Genomic DNA, 15,932 nt, shown 5'->3' on the forward strand with positions numbered 1-15,932 from the left:
CGCGCAAGCCAGGCTCCCGTGGGGAGGGGCTGCTGCTCAGGGTGTCTGGGCAGCTCCGGGGCTGGACTGTGAGGGTGCTCTGAGCACCCGGTGCATGGGCAGCCTTCCCGCGGCCGGTGGGGGCCGGAATTTTCAGTCCGGGGCCCAGTGTTTGACCTCAGTGGGGCTGCTTCAGGGGCCAAAGGCGCGAGGCACCTGGAGCCCTTCCCAACCCGGGATTAGCCCCCTGGCTGCTCCCTCCGGACCTCAGCACTCGCTCCACAGGCAGAGTCAGGGGCCGGCAGTAGAGTGGAAGAACGCGGGCCGGGATGGGGGTCGGCCTGGAGCCCAGGGGGCCCAGAGCACAGCCACAGGCAAGGCCCTGGGCTGGGGGTTTGGGGCTGAGTTTGGACCTGGTCTGTCTGACTCCCGAGCGCATGTCCTCCCCACGCCTGCCGGCTCTCTGCCCTGGCCTCTTGTGTGGCCTTGGATGGACCACTTGCCATTTCTGAGCTCCGCTCCCTCACCGTAGAATTAGCTGATGAAGCAGGGTCACCCCGGGAGTCTTCGTAGATTCAGTGTTTTATGACTGAATATGTGGGTTTTGCAAAGTGGTCCCTGTTGGAGGAATGCCAAGGTGAGACACCTGTCCGCCAACAGTGTGGGGGCCATACCCAGGCCCGCGGTGCCTCTCAGATATGGTTCACGTCAGCTTATCCCAGGGCACCTCGGGTCCAGGCTCTGTCCCGTCCATCTGTAAGGTCCTTGGACTCCCGCAGCTGCAGTAAACCGCCCTGAGGCCAACCAAGGTGGCTTTGATCGAGGTGGGTGGTGCATGGGAAGGGCCATTAATTCCAAACTGGTGGGTGTGGGAGGACTGTGGTTCCACTTAGTGCTGCTGGACTAGTCTCCGGGGCCGTCAGCCCTGTGTTGCCCATACAGGGCATCCTGGGGCCCACTGGCCCACTAGCCAGGGTCTTGAAATTGCTCACTTTCTAGCTTGGATACCCAGAGAGGGACTTGACTGACCCGTCTCCCAGGAGGTAGTAGGACCAGGACTTGAGCCAGAGCACATTTTATGAAAAATCACTGTATTTTAGAAAATTCTGTCCCATTTTACATGTTTGCAAACCTTTCTAATGTTTGGCATAATAGAAGCTGCTGGATTCCATACCTGTGTTTGCACTGGGTTGGGGTGATGTGGGAAGTCACATAGCCTTTGGAAGTTGCAGTGTGTGTCCGTGATGGCAGGAGAGTACCAAAAAGCAAAGAAGTTGTTAGTATTATGTGAGGACAGAGTGTCTGTGCACAGCAGAGAAAGTTTTGAGAAGAAAGAAGGAAGAATCCAGCTCACTGGATGGGGCTTAGTAAAGCATCAATACCGGGAACCATGGTTCCTGACCCCCACGTGACAGCCAGGCTTACTGGACCTAAAGCATTTCTGGTAACATATGGAGAGTCTGGACCGTGCTGGAACATGCTAGAACATGTAGGTATTTACATTTAAGTTAATGAGGATTAACTAAAATTTACAACTCGCTTTCCTGATCTTCATAGCCACGTTTCATGGGTTCTGTGGCTTGTGGTTACTGTGTGGGATAACAGATCTAGAACATTCCCATCCCCGTCACTGCAGGAAGTTCCACTGAACAGCACTGGCCTAGAAACAGGCCTCGGTACATGCAAGACTTCACAGGTGGCGCGAGTGGCATTTCAGACCTGAGGGGAGAGGTGAAAGGAATTTGGGGTTAGTTGCTATGAATTTGGGAAATGCGGAATAGATCCCTGCTTTAAGGTTTAGGTTAAGGAATGTACACGTAGAAAAGTGAAGTTTCAGGGGTGCTGGGTGAGCATTTTTATGGGTATTGAGGGAATGAATGGGGACAGGCCATCTAAGTGGGACGCGAAGGGAGAGCCCAGCTGCTTACAAGTGAGAAAAGCCCATTATGAGTAAGATCGGTGAACAGCTGGGGAAAGTCCACACTGCATCACCAGTACGGAGTCTTTTCAGACTAATAAGATACAACTAAGCCAGTGACAATCTTTTAAATTTTTTAAAATTTAATTATTTATTTATTTTAAGGATTTTACTTATTCATTTGACAAGGAGAGACACAGTGACAGAGGGAGACAAGCAGGAGGAGTGAGAGAGGGAGAAGCAGGCTAACCGCTGAGCAGGGAGCCCGATGCGGGACTGGATCCCAGGACCCTGGGATCATGACCTGAGCCGAAGGCAGAGTCGTAACGACTGAGGCACCCAGGCACCCCTTATCTTTTTTTTAAATAATAGAAAATACAGGTGCCTGGCTGGCTCCTTTGGAGAGCACGGGACTCTTGATGTTGGGGTCATGGGTTCGAGTTCCACATTGGGCATGCAGATTACTTAAAAAAATGAATGAATGAATAAACTTTAAAATAAATGTGTAGTGGGGCGCCTGGGTGGCTCAGTGGGTTAAAGCCTCTTTCTTCGGCTCCGGTCGTGATCCTGGGGTCCTGGGATCAGGCCCCACATCGGGCTCTCTGCTCAGCCGGAAGCCTGCTTCCCTTCCTGTCTCTCTGCCTGCCTCTCTGCCTACTTGTGATCTCTCTCTGTCAAATAAATAAATAAAATCTTTAAAAAAAATCTTTTTAAAAATAAATAAATAAAATAAATGTGTAGATAAATAAAACGTGAGGGCTACTTCCCATCCATCCGGCTGGCCAATATTAAATGGTTATTACCCGGAGCCGGCGAAGGTGTGGGAGGAGGGTCAGGCCTGGGCACCCTGCTGCTGTGTGCGTTGCTGAAGCCTGCGTGTTCCAGTGCCTTACCCACGTGGAGTTTTCTGCCCAAACTCCACTTTCCAAGATGTATCTAAGGAATGGGTAGGGCAGGGAGGATGGGCAGAGAGACGTTGTTTATGAAGGAGGGTGTTCCAGATGATTAAATGCCCTTCGGTGGGGAACCGGCAGTCCCTTTGTCCAGTGGGGGCTGGGCCGCCGGGAAAGGAGGCGCGGGCGCTCAGAGGCCGATGCCACGTGGTGGGTCTGCAGAGTGTTCTGACCTTAGAAGAGCAGGCGGCAAGGCAGCATGCATGCTCTGATCCTATTTTTGTTAAAAAGAAAATATAGGTACTTATTAGAAAGCGAAGTCTAAAAGATACACAGAAGATCCTAACACTCGTTATCTCTGAAGGCCATCCCGGGATTTTTCTTTACCTCCATATATTGGCATTTTTTACGCAGAGCTTGTCCAGCCTGAGCCCTGGCCCTGTCCTCACTCGATCACGGCAGGAGGGCCCCACTGTCCCCCTGAGAAATGTGGGAAATGAGGGGCACCTGGGTGGTTCAGTCGATGAAGAGTCTGACTCTTGATTTCAGCTCAGGTCTTGATCTTGGGATTGTGAGTTCAAGCCCGGCATTGGGCTTCATACTGGCCATAGAAAAATTTAAATTAAATTAAATTAAATATAAATAAATAAATAAAAAGGAAAAAAATAAGAAGAGAAAAGAATGGAAAAAACAGTCGCTGTCCTCCTCCCTGAGGAGCCCCGTCTGTCTGGGAGTGACCTTGAGATGCACGAGGCAGAGAGGCCTGTGGTCAGAGGGGCTGTGTGAGGAGTAGGTCGCTGATGCCTCTGGGGAGTCTAGGAAGGCTTCCTGGAGGAGGTGACACCAGGCTGAAGGACAGGGCCACGTGGCGCCAACTGGACGAAGCCAGTGGGAGCAGAGAGTGGGGTGCTGTAGGCCACAGTGTGGGCGAGGCTGTGGAAGGAGCAGGTGTGATTTGGGGAATAGTCTGCATTTCCCGATTTAAGGCTGTGCAGCCTGAGACACCAGAACATAAGGAGGCTTATCCGAAGGATGAGGGACCTGTCACCGCTATTTTAAGTGGGACAGTCTGGTGTAGGTTTTGGCTTGTTTGCTCCCGGCCCGTCCCTGTTCTGTATCTGACCGCGCCTGCGTTCCGCTGTCCGCTTCCTCCACTCCCCGTTTTGTCGGCACATGTCCCCACAGCGGTAGGAAACATCTGGAATGAACATTGTCTGCAGCGTCGAGGTGGTCGGGCGAGATGGGGAGAACGGGGCGCGCGTTTCGGGGAGTCTGGGTCGGCTCCGCCAGCCTGCCGTCCTGCAAGCTTTCCCAAGCGTGTGGCCCACGGTGGGCGGGATGGTGAGCCATCCGGGTGACAAGTGTCTCAGAGGCAGTCCTCCCTAACCTCCGGGCCCCGTTCCCCCCACCCCCAGACTGAGAAGGACATCCTGCTGCGGCCGGAGCTAGAGGAACTGAGGAACGAACATTCTGCTCGCTTCAAGCTCTGGTACACTGTGGACAAAGCCCCTGAAGGTGAGCGACGGAAGCCCCGGGTGGGCTGGGCTGGGTGGGGGGTGCCGGGCCTTCGATTCACCTGGTCTCTGGTGGTGCTCAGGGTGGCTTGGTGAGAGGGAGGTGGTGTGACCGCATCTCACAGATGAGGGACGGATCAGAGAGGGCAAGTAAGTGTCCCACGGCACCCAGCTAGAAAACACCGGCAGTGGGGCTTGAACTCACATCCTCCTCCAGAGCCTGAGGCCTCTGCCCTTGGTGGGGGGCTTATTCTGGGGCAGGTCAGCAGGGTTACTGCAGCGGGTAGGGGCAAGTGCTCCTGCTGTGACGTTTGTACCCTGTAAGGCATGCCACCATTTTCTCCCCAGGCCCTGGGGCGGAGGGTGGTCTGGGCTGGGCTGGTGTACCGTGACCCTCTTTCTGCCCCTCCGGTATGCCAAAGTCACGTAGGAGGCAGCAAGGGAGGGCTGCCTGCAAAACCCAAAACAAGGCTGCCCCTGGAAGTGAAGTTCTGCTTCATTCTCTGGCTGTGGGTAGAGATATGGGTACAGGAAATACCTCAATTTCATTGCTGGGAAAAGAGTAGTATCTCAGGCTTCTTGGTCTGTGACGCTGGTGGTATTTGGCTCCAGGGTTGGGACACTGTAGGGAGTACTGTGACTGCAGCCCTGTAGGTCACGTCCTTCTACTTTTCAAGAGAAGCAAGGACCTGCATCTTCACTGGAAACTTCTAGATGTTGGAAACTGGACATTTTTGTAGCCTCCTCATGGGCCCCAGTGTGGGATCGGCCACCCTGCCCTTGCTTTGCCTCCTCCTTCCCCTGGGGCCCACGGTTCGCCGGGCTCAACCGTGGTGTGGGGACTCTCCCACCTCCGCTTCACCCAGAACCAAGCAGATGGGCTCTAGGGGCAGGTGCCCATCTCTTGAGCTGGGTCATCTGGGTCCATCTTGGAGAGAAGAGCCCTCCTGGGGTAATCAAGCCGGGTCCCGGGCCTCCTGGCCAAGAGCTAGGCGTAGGCGTGGATGGATTGATGACCTGGCAGCAGTGCCCCCAGATCGGTTGCTGGCCGGCCAGCCTGGACCCGCCCGTCGGAACCAGGCTCCTTGTCCGCTCTGTTCCTGAAGCGGGCTTGGCCTGTGAGCTGATGTTCTAGCAGGGGAGGGGTAGGCAGCCAGGAAACAGATTTATTAGCAAAGTTACAGAGCCAAGTAGCAGCTGGTTAGTGAGACCGACAAAGTACTGTTGCCCTTGGGCAACACCAGAATTCGGGGCACTGACCCCCACGTGCCGTCGAAATTCCACACGGAACTTTGACTCCGCAAAAATGTAACCACCCATAGCAGCCTTACAAATCGCCGGTTAACGCCGATCTTGTTAGGTACGCGTGTTCTTACGGTACACTGGCATAGAGAGAAGCAAATGTTAACAAGAAAATCATAAGGAAAATCTATCGATGGTACCGCACTACTGGCCAAAAGTGCACATGTGTGTGGACCTGTGTAGGGGTGTGTGTGTGTGTGTGTGTGTGTGTGTGTGTCTGTGTCTGTTTCCCGCCCCTGCTGTTCACCGGTCAGCTGTAGGGTCAGGCAGGGACGTCTGGCCGGGGCACCTGGTCTTGGAGTTGCTTCTTTTCCTAAAAAAGGAACGTGTTTCTTTCCTATCAAGGGTGAGATGTTTCCTCCCTGCTCCTCCTGGGGTAGGCTAGGCTTAGCGCTCCTGGTCACGGAGGAAGGGGCCAGTGCTGACCCCTGGTGGTGACGCATGGCAGTGCCACCCCCGGAGTGCCCCCTGCTGGGGACCATTGGAACAGTAACCCGTTAGCAGGTGGGGAGTCGCATTAACGTTTATTATTACCGTGACCCACCGCTCAAGAGGAGCTGAGGTATGGCTACCGCGTTAGGTATCCCAGTTCTGGGTGCTGAGAGAGGGCACAGTGGCCGGCGGGCTGCGCTGGCGTGGACGTGAAGGAACAGGGAGTGGGGCGAGCTCACGTGGCAAATACAGCTGACCTGTGTTTCCCCACGGAGCCACCTTCAGCATGCGTATAAAGAAAAATATACTATTAAAAAAATCGTGGTAAAATTGAGCTAGCTTCTATACCTGCACATTTTATAGACTAGCAAGTAGAACTTCATCCCATGCAAGTTCTTAAAAACAGACTTAAACCTCCTCCACCTGATTCTTTCTTGCCCTACCCCTGCCTCTGGCAACCAGCAAAATCTGTTCTCTATATCTGTGAGCTTGGGGTTTCTTGCTTTTGGTGTTTTTTTCTTTGTCTTTGTTTTTATTTTTTTAGATTTTTGTTTTTGACAAAGGGAGACGCACCAAGAGAGGGAACAGAAGCAGGGGGAGTGGGAGAGGGGGAAACAGGCTTCCTTCTGAGCAGGGAGCCCCATCCGGAGCTCGATCTCAGGACCCTGGGATCATGACCTGAGCCAAAGGCAGATGATTAAAGACTGAGTCACCTAGGCTCCCCTTTATTTTTGTTTTTATTAATTATTTTTATTTTGTTTTTGTTTTTTAAAGAGTTCTCATAGAAGTGAGATCATACAGTATTTTGTCTTTCTGTGGGACTCATTTCTCTTAGCATAATGCCCCCGAAATCATCAGTGTCACCACAAACAGCAAGTCGTTATTCTTTTCTATGGTTGAGTAATATTCCATTGTATGGCAGGGCTTCAGGACAACCTCTCCCCCAGCCCCCAAATGTGCCACTTAGGCATGTGGATTATTTTGAGCCGAAGGCACTTGAGACCCTGCTGGGCTCGAGAGAAACTTTTATCCTTTCCGTAACTGTACAGAAGAATCTAAATTGGGGCGCCTGGGTGGCTCAGTGGATTAAGCTGCTGCCTTCGGCTCAGGTCATGATCTCAGGGTCCTGGGATCGAGTCCCACATCGGGCTCTCTGCTCGGCAGGAAGCCTGCTTCCTCCTCTCTCTCTCTCTGCCTGCCTCTCTGCCTACTTGTGATCTCTCTCTGTCAAATAAATAAATAAAATCTTTAAAAAAAAAAAAAAAGAATCTAAATTGGGGGTCCTTCCCAGAATAAGGGCTGTTAATGGAGGTAGATTTTATCTGAGTGACCCGCCTGGTACCACAGACATCGGATCACTGGACATCTGCTCTTCTCACCCTGTGAAATGCATTCCTTCCCTCCGAAATCCCAGACCCTTACCCCATCTCCTTCGCTCACGATGACACGTGTACCTCATTGTGCCTGCCTTTGGACTGTCCGTGTCTGTGTGGATTCCCTGTGTATATGCTGTTAAATTCGATTTTCTCCTGTTCATCTCTCTCCTGTCCACTTGGTTCTTAGCCCAGCTCGAAGGCCCTTTGCAGGGACAGGATTTCCTGCCCCTGACAGTGTGTATTTATTTAGTTATTTATAGATTTTATTTATTCATTTGACAGACAGAGATCACAAGTAGGCAGAGAGGCAGGCAGAGAGAGAGGAGGAAGCAGGCTCCCTGCTGAGCAGAGAGCCCGACGCGGGGCTCCATCCCGGGACCCTGGGATCATGACCCAAGCCGAAGATAGAGGCTTTAACCCACTGAGCCACCCAGGCACCCCGCTGACAGTATTTATAACACACTTTCTTTACCCTTGTATCCATTGATGGACATTTCGGTGCCTCCGTATCTTGGGTGCCATAAAGCGTGCCGCAGGGAAGCTGGGGTGCAGATGTCTTTCCGAGTTAGTTTTCATTTTCTTCAGATAAATATCCAGAAGTGGAACTGCTGGATCCTATGGTGATTTTAGTTTTAATTTTTTTTTTAAGATTTTATTTATTTATTTCACAGACAGAGATCACAGTAGACAGAGAGGCAGGCAGAGAGAGAGGAGGAAGCAGGCTCCCCGCTGAGCAGAGAGCCCGATGCGGGACTTGATCCCAGGACCCTGAGATCATGACCTGAGCCGAAGGCAGCGGCCCAACCCACTGAGCCACCCAGGCACCCCTTTAGTTTTAATTTTTTGAGGGACCCTCTGCAGTGCTTTCTGCAGCAGCTGCACGGGTTTGCCTTCCCAAACCCACAGTGCGTGAGGGTTCCTTCTCCACATCCTCGTTGACACTTGTTTCCTGTCTCCTTGCTGACGGCTTCTGACTGCTGCGAGGTGCGCACACAAGCAGGATATATGTGTGCTTTTGGATGGAATGTCCTATAAGTGTCTTAGGTCCATCTGGTCTGACATGTTCTTTAAGGCCAGTGTTTCCTTATTGATTTTCTGTCTGGGTGATCTATCCATTGATAAAAGCGGGGTATTAAAATCCCTTGCTATTGGGGTGCCTGGGTGGCTCAGTCAGTTAAGCGTCCAACTCTAGATTTCGGCTCAGGTCATGATCTTGTGGTCTCTTGCAGTTGTGGGATCGAGCCCCACATCAGGCTCTGTGCTCAGGGCAGAGTCTGCTTCAGATTCTCTCTCCCTCTCCCTCCTGCTCACTCACTCTCTCTCTCAGATATATAAGTAAATAAATAATATTTTTAAAAAATCCCTTATTATTGGGGCGCCTGGGTGGCTCAGTGGGTTAAAGCCTCTGCCTTCAGCTCAGGTCATGATGCCAGGGTCCTGGGATCGAGCCCCACGTCGGGCTCTCTGCTCCGCGGGGAGCCTGCTTCCTCCTCTCTCTCTGCCTGCCTCTCTGCCTACTTGTGATCTCTGTCAAATAAATAAATAAAATCTTTTTTAAAAAATCCCTTACTGGGCACCTGGGTGGCTCAGTGGGTTAAAGCCTCTGCCTTCTGCTCAGCTCATGATCCCAGGGTCCTGGGATCAAGCCCTGCATCGGGCTCTCTGCTCAGCAGGGAGCCTGCTTCCTCCTCTCTCTCTGCCTGCCTCTCTGCCTACTTGTGATCTCTGTCTGTCAAAAAAATAAATAAAAATCTAAAAAAAAAAAAAAAATCCCTTACTATTATTGTGTTGCTGTTTCTCCCTTTAGACCCATTAGCGTTCGCCTCACGTAATCGCGTCCTTCTGCGTGTGCACCGACGCTGACCGGTGGCCTGTCCTTGTCGGCGCGCCGCCTCGGTCTCTTACTCCAGCATTCTTCGCGTTTCCGTGCGCACAGAATGTTTTTCCGGCCCTTCACTCTCCGTCTGTGTGTGGCCTTACAAACACCTGAAGTGCGAGTCCGGGAGGCCGTGTGCGGATGGGTCTGGTTTTCCTCGCATTGCAGGGCCGCTCCCTCACCGTGTCACGTTGCAGGTGTGCAGGGAAGTGACTCAGCAGTTCCGGAGGGAACTTCTGCTCCTCGGATCGTCCTCTGCTCGCCGCACCTGCTGCTGGCCCATCCCCCACCCACTCCCTCTGATAAACGCCTCTTCATTCTCTTCAGTCCGTTTTCTGGTCTGTTGTTGGTTTTTTTGTTTTTTTTTCTGTTTGTTTTGTTTCTGGAGTTCCATGTATGAGCCACATCATCCACCATTGGTCTTTCTCTCACTGACTTCACTTAGCAAATTCTCTAGATCCTTCCACGTCGCAAGATCTCATTCATCTTACGGCCCATATTCCATTGTATGTACGTACCACGTCGTCTTGACTCATTCAGTGGATGGACACTTGGGCTGCTTCCAGAATTTGGCTTTGTAAATAATGTGGCTATAAACACCAGGCTGCGTGTCTCCCTTTGAATGAGGGTTTTTGTATTCTCTGAGTAAATAACCAGTTGCGTGATTCTTGGCTCATTTTTTAATTTTTTGAGGCACCTCCATACTGTTTCCCACAGTGGCCGCCCCCGTGTGCCTTCCCACGTGCAGCGGCGAGGGTCCCTTTTTCTCCGCGTCCTCCCGATGTCTCGTTTCCTCGTTTTTGATTTTAGCGTTTGTGACAGGTGTGAGGTCGTATCTCATTGTAGTTTTGATTTGCATGTCCCCGATGATGAGTGATGTGGGGCATCTTTTCATGTGTCTGTTGGCCGTCTGGATGTCTCTGGAGATACGTCTGTTCATGTCTCCTGCCTATTTTTTAATTGGATTGTTTGGTTTTGGATGTTGAGTTGTATCAGTTCTTTATATATTTTGGATACTAACCCTCTATCGGATAGGTCATTTGCAAGTATCTGCTCCCATTCTGTAGGCTGTCTTTTCATTTTGTTGGCTGTTTCCTTTGCTGCGCAGGAGACTTCCATTTTGATGTAGTCCCAATAGTTTATTTTTGCTTTAATTTCCCGTGCCTCAGGTCCCCTGTCTAGAAAAGTGTTGCTGTGGCTGATGTCAGAGAAATTACTGCCTATGTTCTCTTTTAGGGTTTTTATGGTTTCAGGTCTTACATTTAGATCCTTAACCCATTTTAAGGGTTTGTGTGTGTGTGTGTGTGTGTGTGTGTGTTGAACAGAAATGGTCTGGCTTCATCCTTTTGCATGTAGCTGTCTGGTTTTCCCAAAACCATTGGTGGAAGAGACTGTCCTTTTCCCCATTGGATATTCTTGCCACCTTTGGTGAAGGTTCATTGACTATATAACCTTGTGTCTATTTCTGGGCTTTCTGTTGTGTTCCATTGATTTATGTGTCTGTCTTTGTGTCTGTATAGACAGGTCTTGTTTCTTCTGCACTCAGCCACTTTTGATTGGAGAATTTAGCCCATTTACAGTTCAAGTAGATAGTGACAGACATGCACTTGTTGCCATTTTGTTCATTGTTCACTGGCTGTTTTGTTCTGGGGGAGCAGACTGGGGTGGGGGGCCCAGCACGAGCATTCACTCTGGATCAGCCTCTTCACTCTTCAGTGTTTGTTGAAAGAAGGGAGAAATTCACAGCACACGAGAGTGACGGTCACAGGGAGGGGACTTGGGGCAGGTGGGCAGTCATGGGTCAGTCACGTGGCCACACTGGGACTCACCTGGTCTTCTGCCCGCAGCCTGGGACTACAGCCAGGGCTTCGTAAATGAAGAGATGATCCGGGACCACCTTCCTCCCCCGGAGGAGGAGCCGCTGATACTGATGTGCGGCCCCCCGCCCATGATCCAGTATGCCTGCCTGCCCAACCTGGACCGCGTGGGCCACCCCAAGGAGCGCTGCTTCGCCTTCTGAGGGCCGGGCGCTGGCTGCTTGCACGCCCGCCCCGCGTACTCACTGTGCCCTGTCCACACTCACTCCTCCTGCCACTGTTCTGTAACATCACTTCCTTCTCCCACATCTCATGCCGTGGCCCCGGGCTCAGCCTGGCCTGCCTGTGCTGGGCTGGGTATCCCGCTGAGCTCCCCCAGGGACCCCTTTGGGAGCAGGGTTCTCCTACACGTGCGCCGCCGCTGGCCACCTTCTGGGGCAGGCTCGGGTCTGGCCCTCCTCGGTTCTCACCCGGGATGCTGGGCGGGGCCGGCCCTCCCCTCCCTCCACCTCACCCACCCACACGCTACTAGGCCGAGGCCCCCAGCGCCATGCTCCGCCCACCCCTCCCAGGGCAGACCACAGTCTGCAAATAAACGCAAACGTACAGGCAGCCCAGAGCGGCAGGTGCCAGGGATGCCCCAGCCACTGCCTCGGGACCCTCACCAGCCACCCCTCACTGCCTGCTCAGGGCCGTGGCCAGGCCTCAGCACCTGACGCTACATGACAGGTAACACCCAAAAGTCCTCTGGGCAGGGGCCGTGCGTGGGGTTGGGAGTCTGCACCTCTACCCCAGGACCCAGGCAGGCCCCAGCCAGCAGGGAGCTGGTCCCCCTACCACCCCCACCCCCCCACCCCCCGCAGGATGGAGTAGGAGGCGGGGCCTGACCGAGGGCTCCTCTGGTGGGCACGCGGGCCCTCTGGAAGCCTCCGCATCTTCCCCAAAGCACCGGAGCGAGCGTTCAGGCAGCTCTGGGCGTTCCCAGCTGTCAGTCTGGTGGCCTGCCTCGGGCTCTGGGCCGCCAGCGCTGATGGTGGAGCTAAGACAAGTGTATTTATTCCTCTGTCCCAGAGCCACGCCTCCTGCTGCCTGCACCCCGGCAGAGGGGAGGTCTCGAGGTCTCGTCTGAGCAGCATTCTCAGTGACCTTGATGTTGCCTTTAGACAGGGTGGGTTTGCCTCTTGCATATGGGCTTTTTCAGAATCATTTATGAGCAGAAAAAAACGTTAAAATAAAACTTTGCTACTACTAACCCTTCTGCAGTTCCCTGAGGCTCTGTGATTTGTGTCATTGTTGGGGGGGCAGCGGGAGAGGAGACAGGAAGGGGCCCGGCGCTTATTTCTAATGTGTGTTGGTGTTTGTCCTGTATGGTTTGGACTGTACAGAAAACTATGCACAGGAAGAAAATACTGGACATCCAGAGGCCGACGCCGGTTGCTCTGATGAAATCACATGGCCCATCGCAGCCTGCTGCTTCCCCCCTCATCAGATGGGCTTTTCCCTGGGTTCACGCATTCTCCATAAGCCCGGGTGGATCATGATTTATTTTTAGCAAATCCCCTACCCTTGGACATTAGGCTGTTTCCAGCGTGTGGACCCTGGGAGTCCAAGCTTGAGACCCTCCCTTTGTGCCCAGCGCCCTCAGGCCCAGCCTCATGTGCATCATCTCAGCAGTGTGAAAAGCTCCCTCCAGCCCTGGGTGGTACAACTCTGTATGGCCTCCATTGCTGTCCCCTCTGGCCAGCCCAGAAAAGTAGGGAGAAATCACTGGCCTCCGTTTCTGCTGGAGAGAACGGCCTTCAGGTTGGAGGTGGGTCCCCAGGTAAGGCAGGTATTGGTCTCTCTGTGGGAGGCTGCAAGGGGTCGCTAGCTTCCTTGTTCCTTCATGCACTGTTCCAAAGGCCAGAGACTCGGCTGCAGCTGCCCCCGCACGCCCTCTCCTACTCCTGGGGTGCCCGTGAGAAAGGTTTAAGACAGATGCTGGACGGTGTTGTGAGATGGTAAATGCCAAGACAGAAATCAGGCCACAGGGCAGCGTGGGAGTGAGGACTGCTCTCTTTTTAAAGAGACAAGGAAGCTGGCCCTGCGGGGGTAGGTGTTCAAAGTGGGGGGAACAGCAAGTGCAGACGCCTTGTGTTTGGAACAAGCTTATGGCATTACCTTCCCCAGGGCTTGCTGCTCACTCCCCAGAAAGCAGGTCGCTGAGGGGACAGTGGAAATGAGGCTGGAACTGAAGCACACTAGATGTGCTCTAGAGGGAGGGACCAGCAAGTGCAAAGGCCCTGTGGCAGAGACCTGCTGGGCATCTCCAGGAACATCGTGAAGGCCAGCGTGGCTGGACTGGGGAAGAGAAGAGGAAGGGGAAGTGTGCAAAAAGCTGAGCCTCAGACCAGGGAGTCCCTTTCTCCTCTCCTCTTACCTTCCATTCTGGCCTGGGCCCCCAGAGCAGGGCTGGGACTCCTCACTGGGCAGGAAAGGGCTTGGCCTGGGAATCCCTTCACACCTACTGTGTGCTGGGGACTGCAGAATACTGGGCTCACATTAGATCTCCTCATCTGGGTCCCCTCCTAGAGGATGACAAAACAGGCTTGTGTGTCTGGCTTTGAATGCACACCTGTCCAAGCGCACAAGGAGCTGTCCCTGAGCTTAGAAGGGCAGGGATTGGACCTGGTCCCTACCCTCTCTCCTAGTCTCATGACCTTCCACCCTTTCAGACCTGACATCCTTTTAAAATAATATTTATAACCGCCTCTTTAGTATCCTGAAGTGGATTCACAGGTAACATCGCCAGCCTACACAGAGAATTTTTAAAAATCAGGGCGCCTGAGTGGCACAGTTGGTTAAGCCCCTGATTCTTGGTTTTGGTTCAGGTCTGATCTCAGGGTTGTGAGATCGAGCCCGGAGTCTGGCTTCGTGTTCAGGGCAGTCTGCTTGGGTTCCTCTCCCTCGGCCCCGCCCCCTGCTCTCTCTCTCTCAAATAAATAAATCTTTAAACAAAAAGTCAACACAAAACTCCAACTATATTATAAAAGAGCAAGAAAGGAAAGGAATTTATAAAATGATGCCCATTGCAGGGTGTAAATACTGCCCCAAATCCCCCAGAAGGGGGGCGGGTGGCTACAGATTTGCCCAGATGCCTAGTCCCTGGACCCTCAGCCCCAAATGCAGCCAGACGCCCAGTCTCTGGTGAAAGGCAGGTGGTTTTCCCAAGTGGGGCACGATTCTTGGTCTATTTCCAAAGAAAGCAGGCCCAGACCCTTCAGCTAGGGCGCAGCCGTGCTCCTGGCCATTCCATGTATGTTCACGCCCGGCAAAACGGCCCACGTGTCCATCTGAGAAACGAAGCCCCGCCTGGGAGAACTGTAACGGGTCTCTTTCCTCCCGGATCGTCCCAGGCCTGGAATGTCCCAGGCGCAGGCATTGGGAGGGCCCCTGCCCCAGTCCCCCAACCTCCACCTGACCAGATTCCGGATCCCTGTCCTTGGGATAACCAGACACCGCCCTGCAAAACTTTACACCCTCCGACATGCCTCCAGGGGAGGGCCATTCGGCTGGCCGCTGCCGTCTGCTAACGACCTTATTGAACTGGCTTTAAAAATAACCTTTCAGTCACTTAATTACAGTTCACTTAAGGCGCGACAGGAACGTAAATCGCGCGGTCCTCCGCCCCCTCCCTTGTTCCTCTGCACCTGCACCTCCTGCACCGGGAGGGTTGCGGAGGCCGAGCCGCGGCCTCCCTTCCTCGGGCCTCGTCCCCGCGTCCCTCCCATTCACTTCCAGGGAGAAAGTGAGGGCGGAGGGAGGGATTAGCGGTCCCCTCGAACAGCTGGGAAGAGGAGGGCCAGCCAGCACCCGATCCCCGCGCAGGTGGGACCTGGCTTCCCTTCCTCCGTCTGGTGCCCAACCCCAACCCGCTGGCTTGACCAGCTCTTGCCCACAGAGCGCCCGATGCGAGGTTTGGTTTTTTTTTTTTTTTTTAAGATTTTATTTATTTATTTGACAGAGAGAGATCACAAGTAGGCAGAGAGGCAGGCAGAGAGAGAGACAGAGGGGAAGCAGGCTCCCTGCTGAGCAGAGAGCCCGATGTGGGGCTCGATCCCAGGACCCTGGGATCATGACCTGAGCCGAAAGCAGAGGCCTCAACCCACTGAGCCACCCAGGCGCCCCCCGATGCGAGTTTTATGTGTGTTCTGACAACAGCACAGGAACGCCCCTGGCATCGGTGCACTTAGAAATTAATAATAACAACTCGACAGAGGACAGTGTATGCTCTTTGTTGTTCTAAAGACGTTGCGTGTATTTTTTTTTTTTTTTAACCGATTGATGCAACAAACGTGTGGAACACCCACCTCGTGCCCTGCTTGGCGCTGGGGTCCTGGCGCTGCATCGTGGAAAAGGCTTCTGCGTCTGGAAGGTTTTAACGATCCGCCCGTTTAACCCTCGCAGCCACCTGTCCCTTGCCCCACTCTGTAGCTCGGGAAGACTGAAGCGCAGAGGGATGAGACGATTCGCTCGGGAAAGTGCTGCCGCCGAGGAGGGCCGCTCGTGGGACGGGACGTCTCAGCTCATGAGCCACGAAGTGAGCACCTACTGGGTGCCGCGGGCCCCCGCAAATAAGCAGCTGGCCAGACACCAGGCAGAAGTTTCAGAGAACTGCGGGAAATGGCCAATCTAAGGTTCATGAGCCCGGCGTGAAAACGGATTTTGTCTGATCAAAAATAAAATGCACTTGGGTGGCTCAGTGGGTGAAGCCGCTGCCTTCGGCTGGGGTCATGATCTCAGGGTCCCGGTATCGAATCCCGCATGGGGGGGGGGGCGCTCCTCT

The 15,932-nt window shown here is 53.4% G+C and overlaps 1 protein-coding gene and 1 long non-coding RNA gene across 4 annotated transcripts in view; one reads left to right on the plus strand and one right to left on the minus strand.

The window, feature by feature from the left end:
- The window catches only part of LOC116592678 (NADH-cytochrome b5 reductase 3), a 28,336-nt gene extending 15,976 nt beyond the window's left edge, over positions 1-12,360 (plus strand). For all 3 annotated transcript variants that reach the window (XM_032346062.1, XM_032346064.1, XM_032346063.1), the window contains 2 exons: positions 4,206-4,305; positions 11,138-12,360. In XM_032346062.1, the coding sequence (XP_032201953.1) occupies positions 4,206-4,305; positions 11,138-11,310 (273 nt within the window). In that variant the 3' untranslated portion in view covers positions 11,311-12,360. The remainder of the gene's footprint in view (positions 1-4,205; positions 4,306-11,137) is intronic.
- LOC116592681 lies at positions 1,073-15,829 on the minus strand. The gene is made up of 3 exons (XR_004286579.1): positions 15,457-15,829; positions 13,527-13,674; positions 1,073-1,698 (listed from the first exon to the last, which is right to left on the minus strand). It is a non-coding gene; the product is annotated as an uncharacterized LOC116592681 (long non-coding RNA).
- Positions 15,830-15,932: the final 103 nt, after the last annotated feature.

The sequence above is a fragment of the Mustela erminea genome, chromosome 6, assembly GCF_009829155.1.
Source record: "Mustela erminea isolate mMusErm1 chromosome 6, mMusErm1.Pri, whole genome shotgun sequence".
In the NCBI taxonomy this organism is placed as follows: domain Eukaryota; kingdom Metazoa; phylum Chordata; class Mammalia; order Carnivora; family Mustelidae; genus Mustela; species Mustela erminea.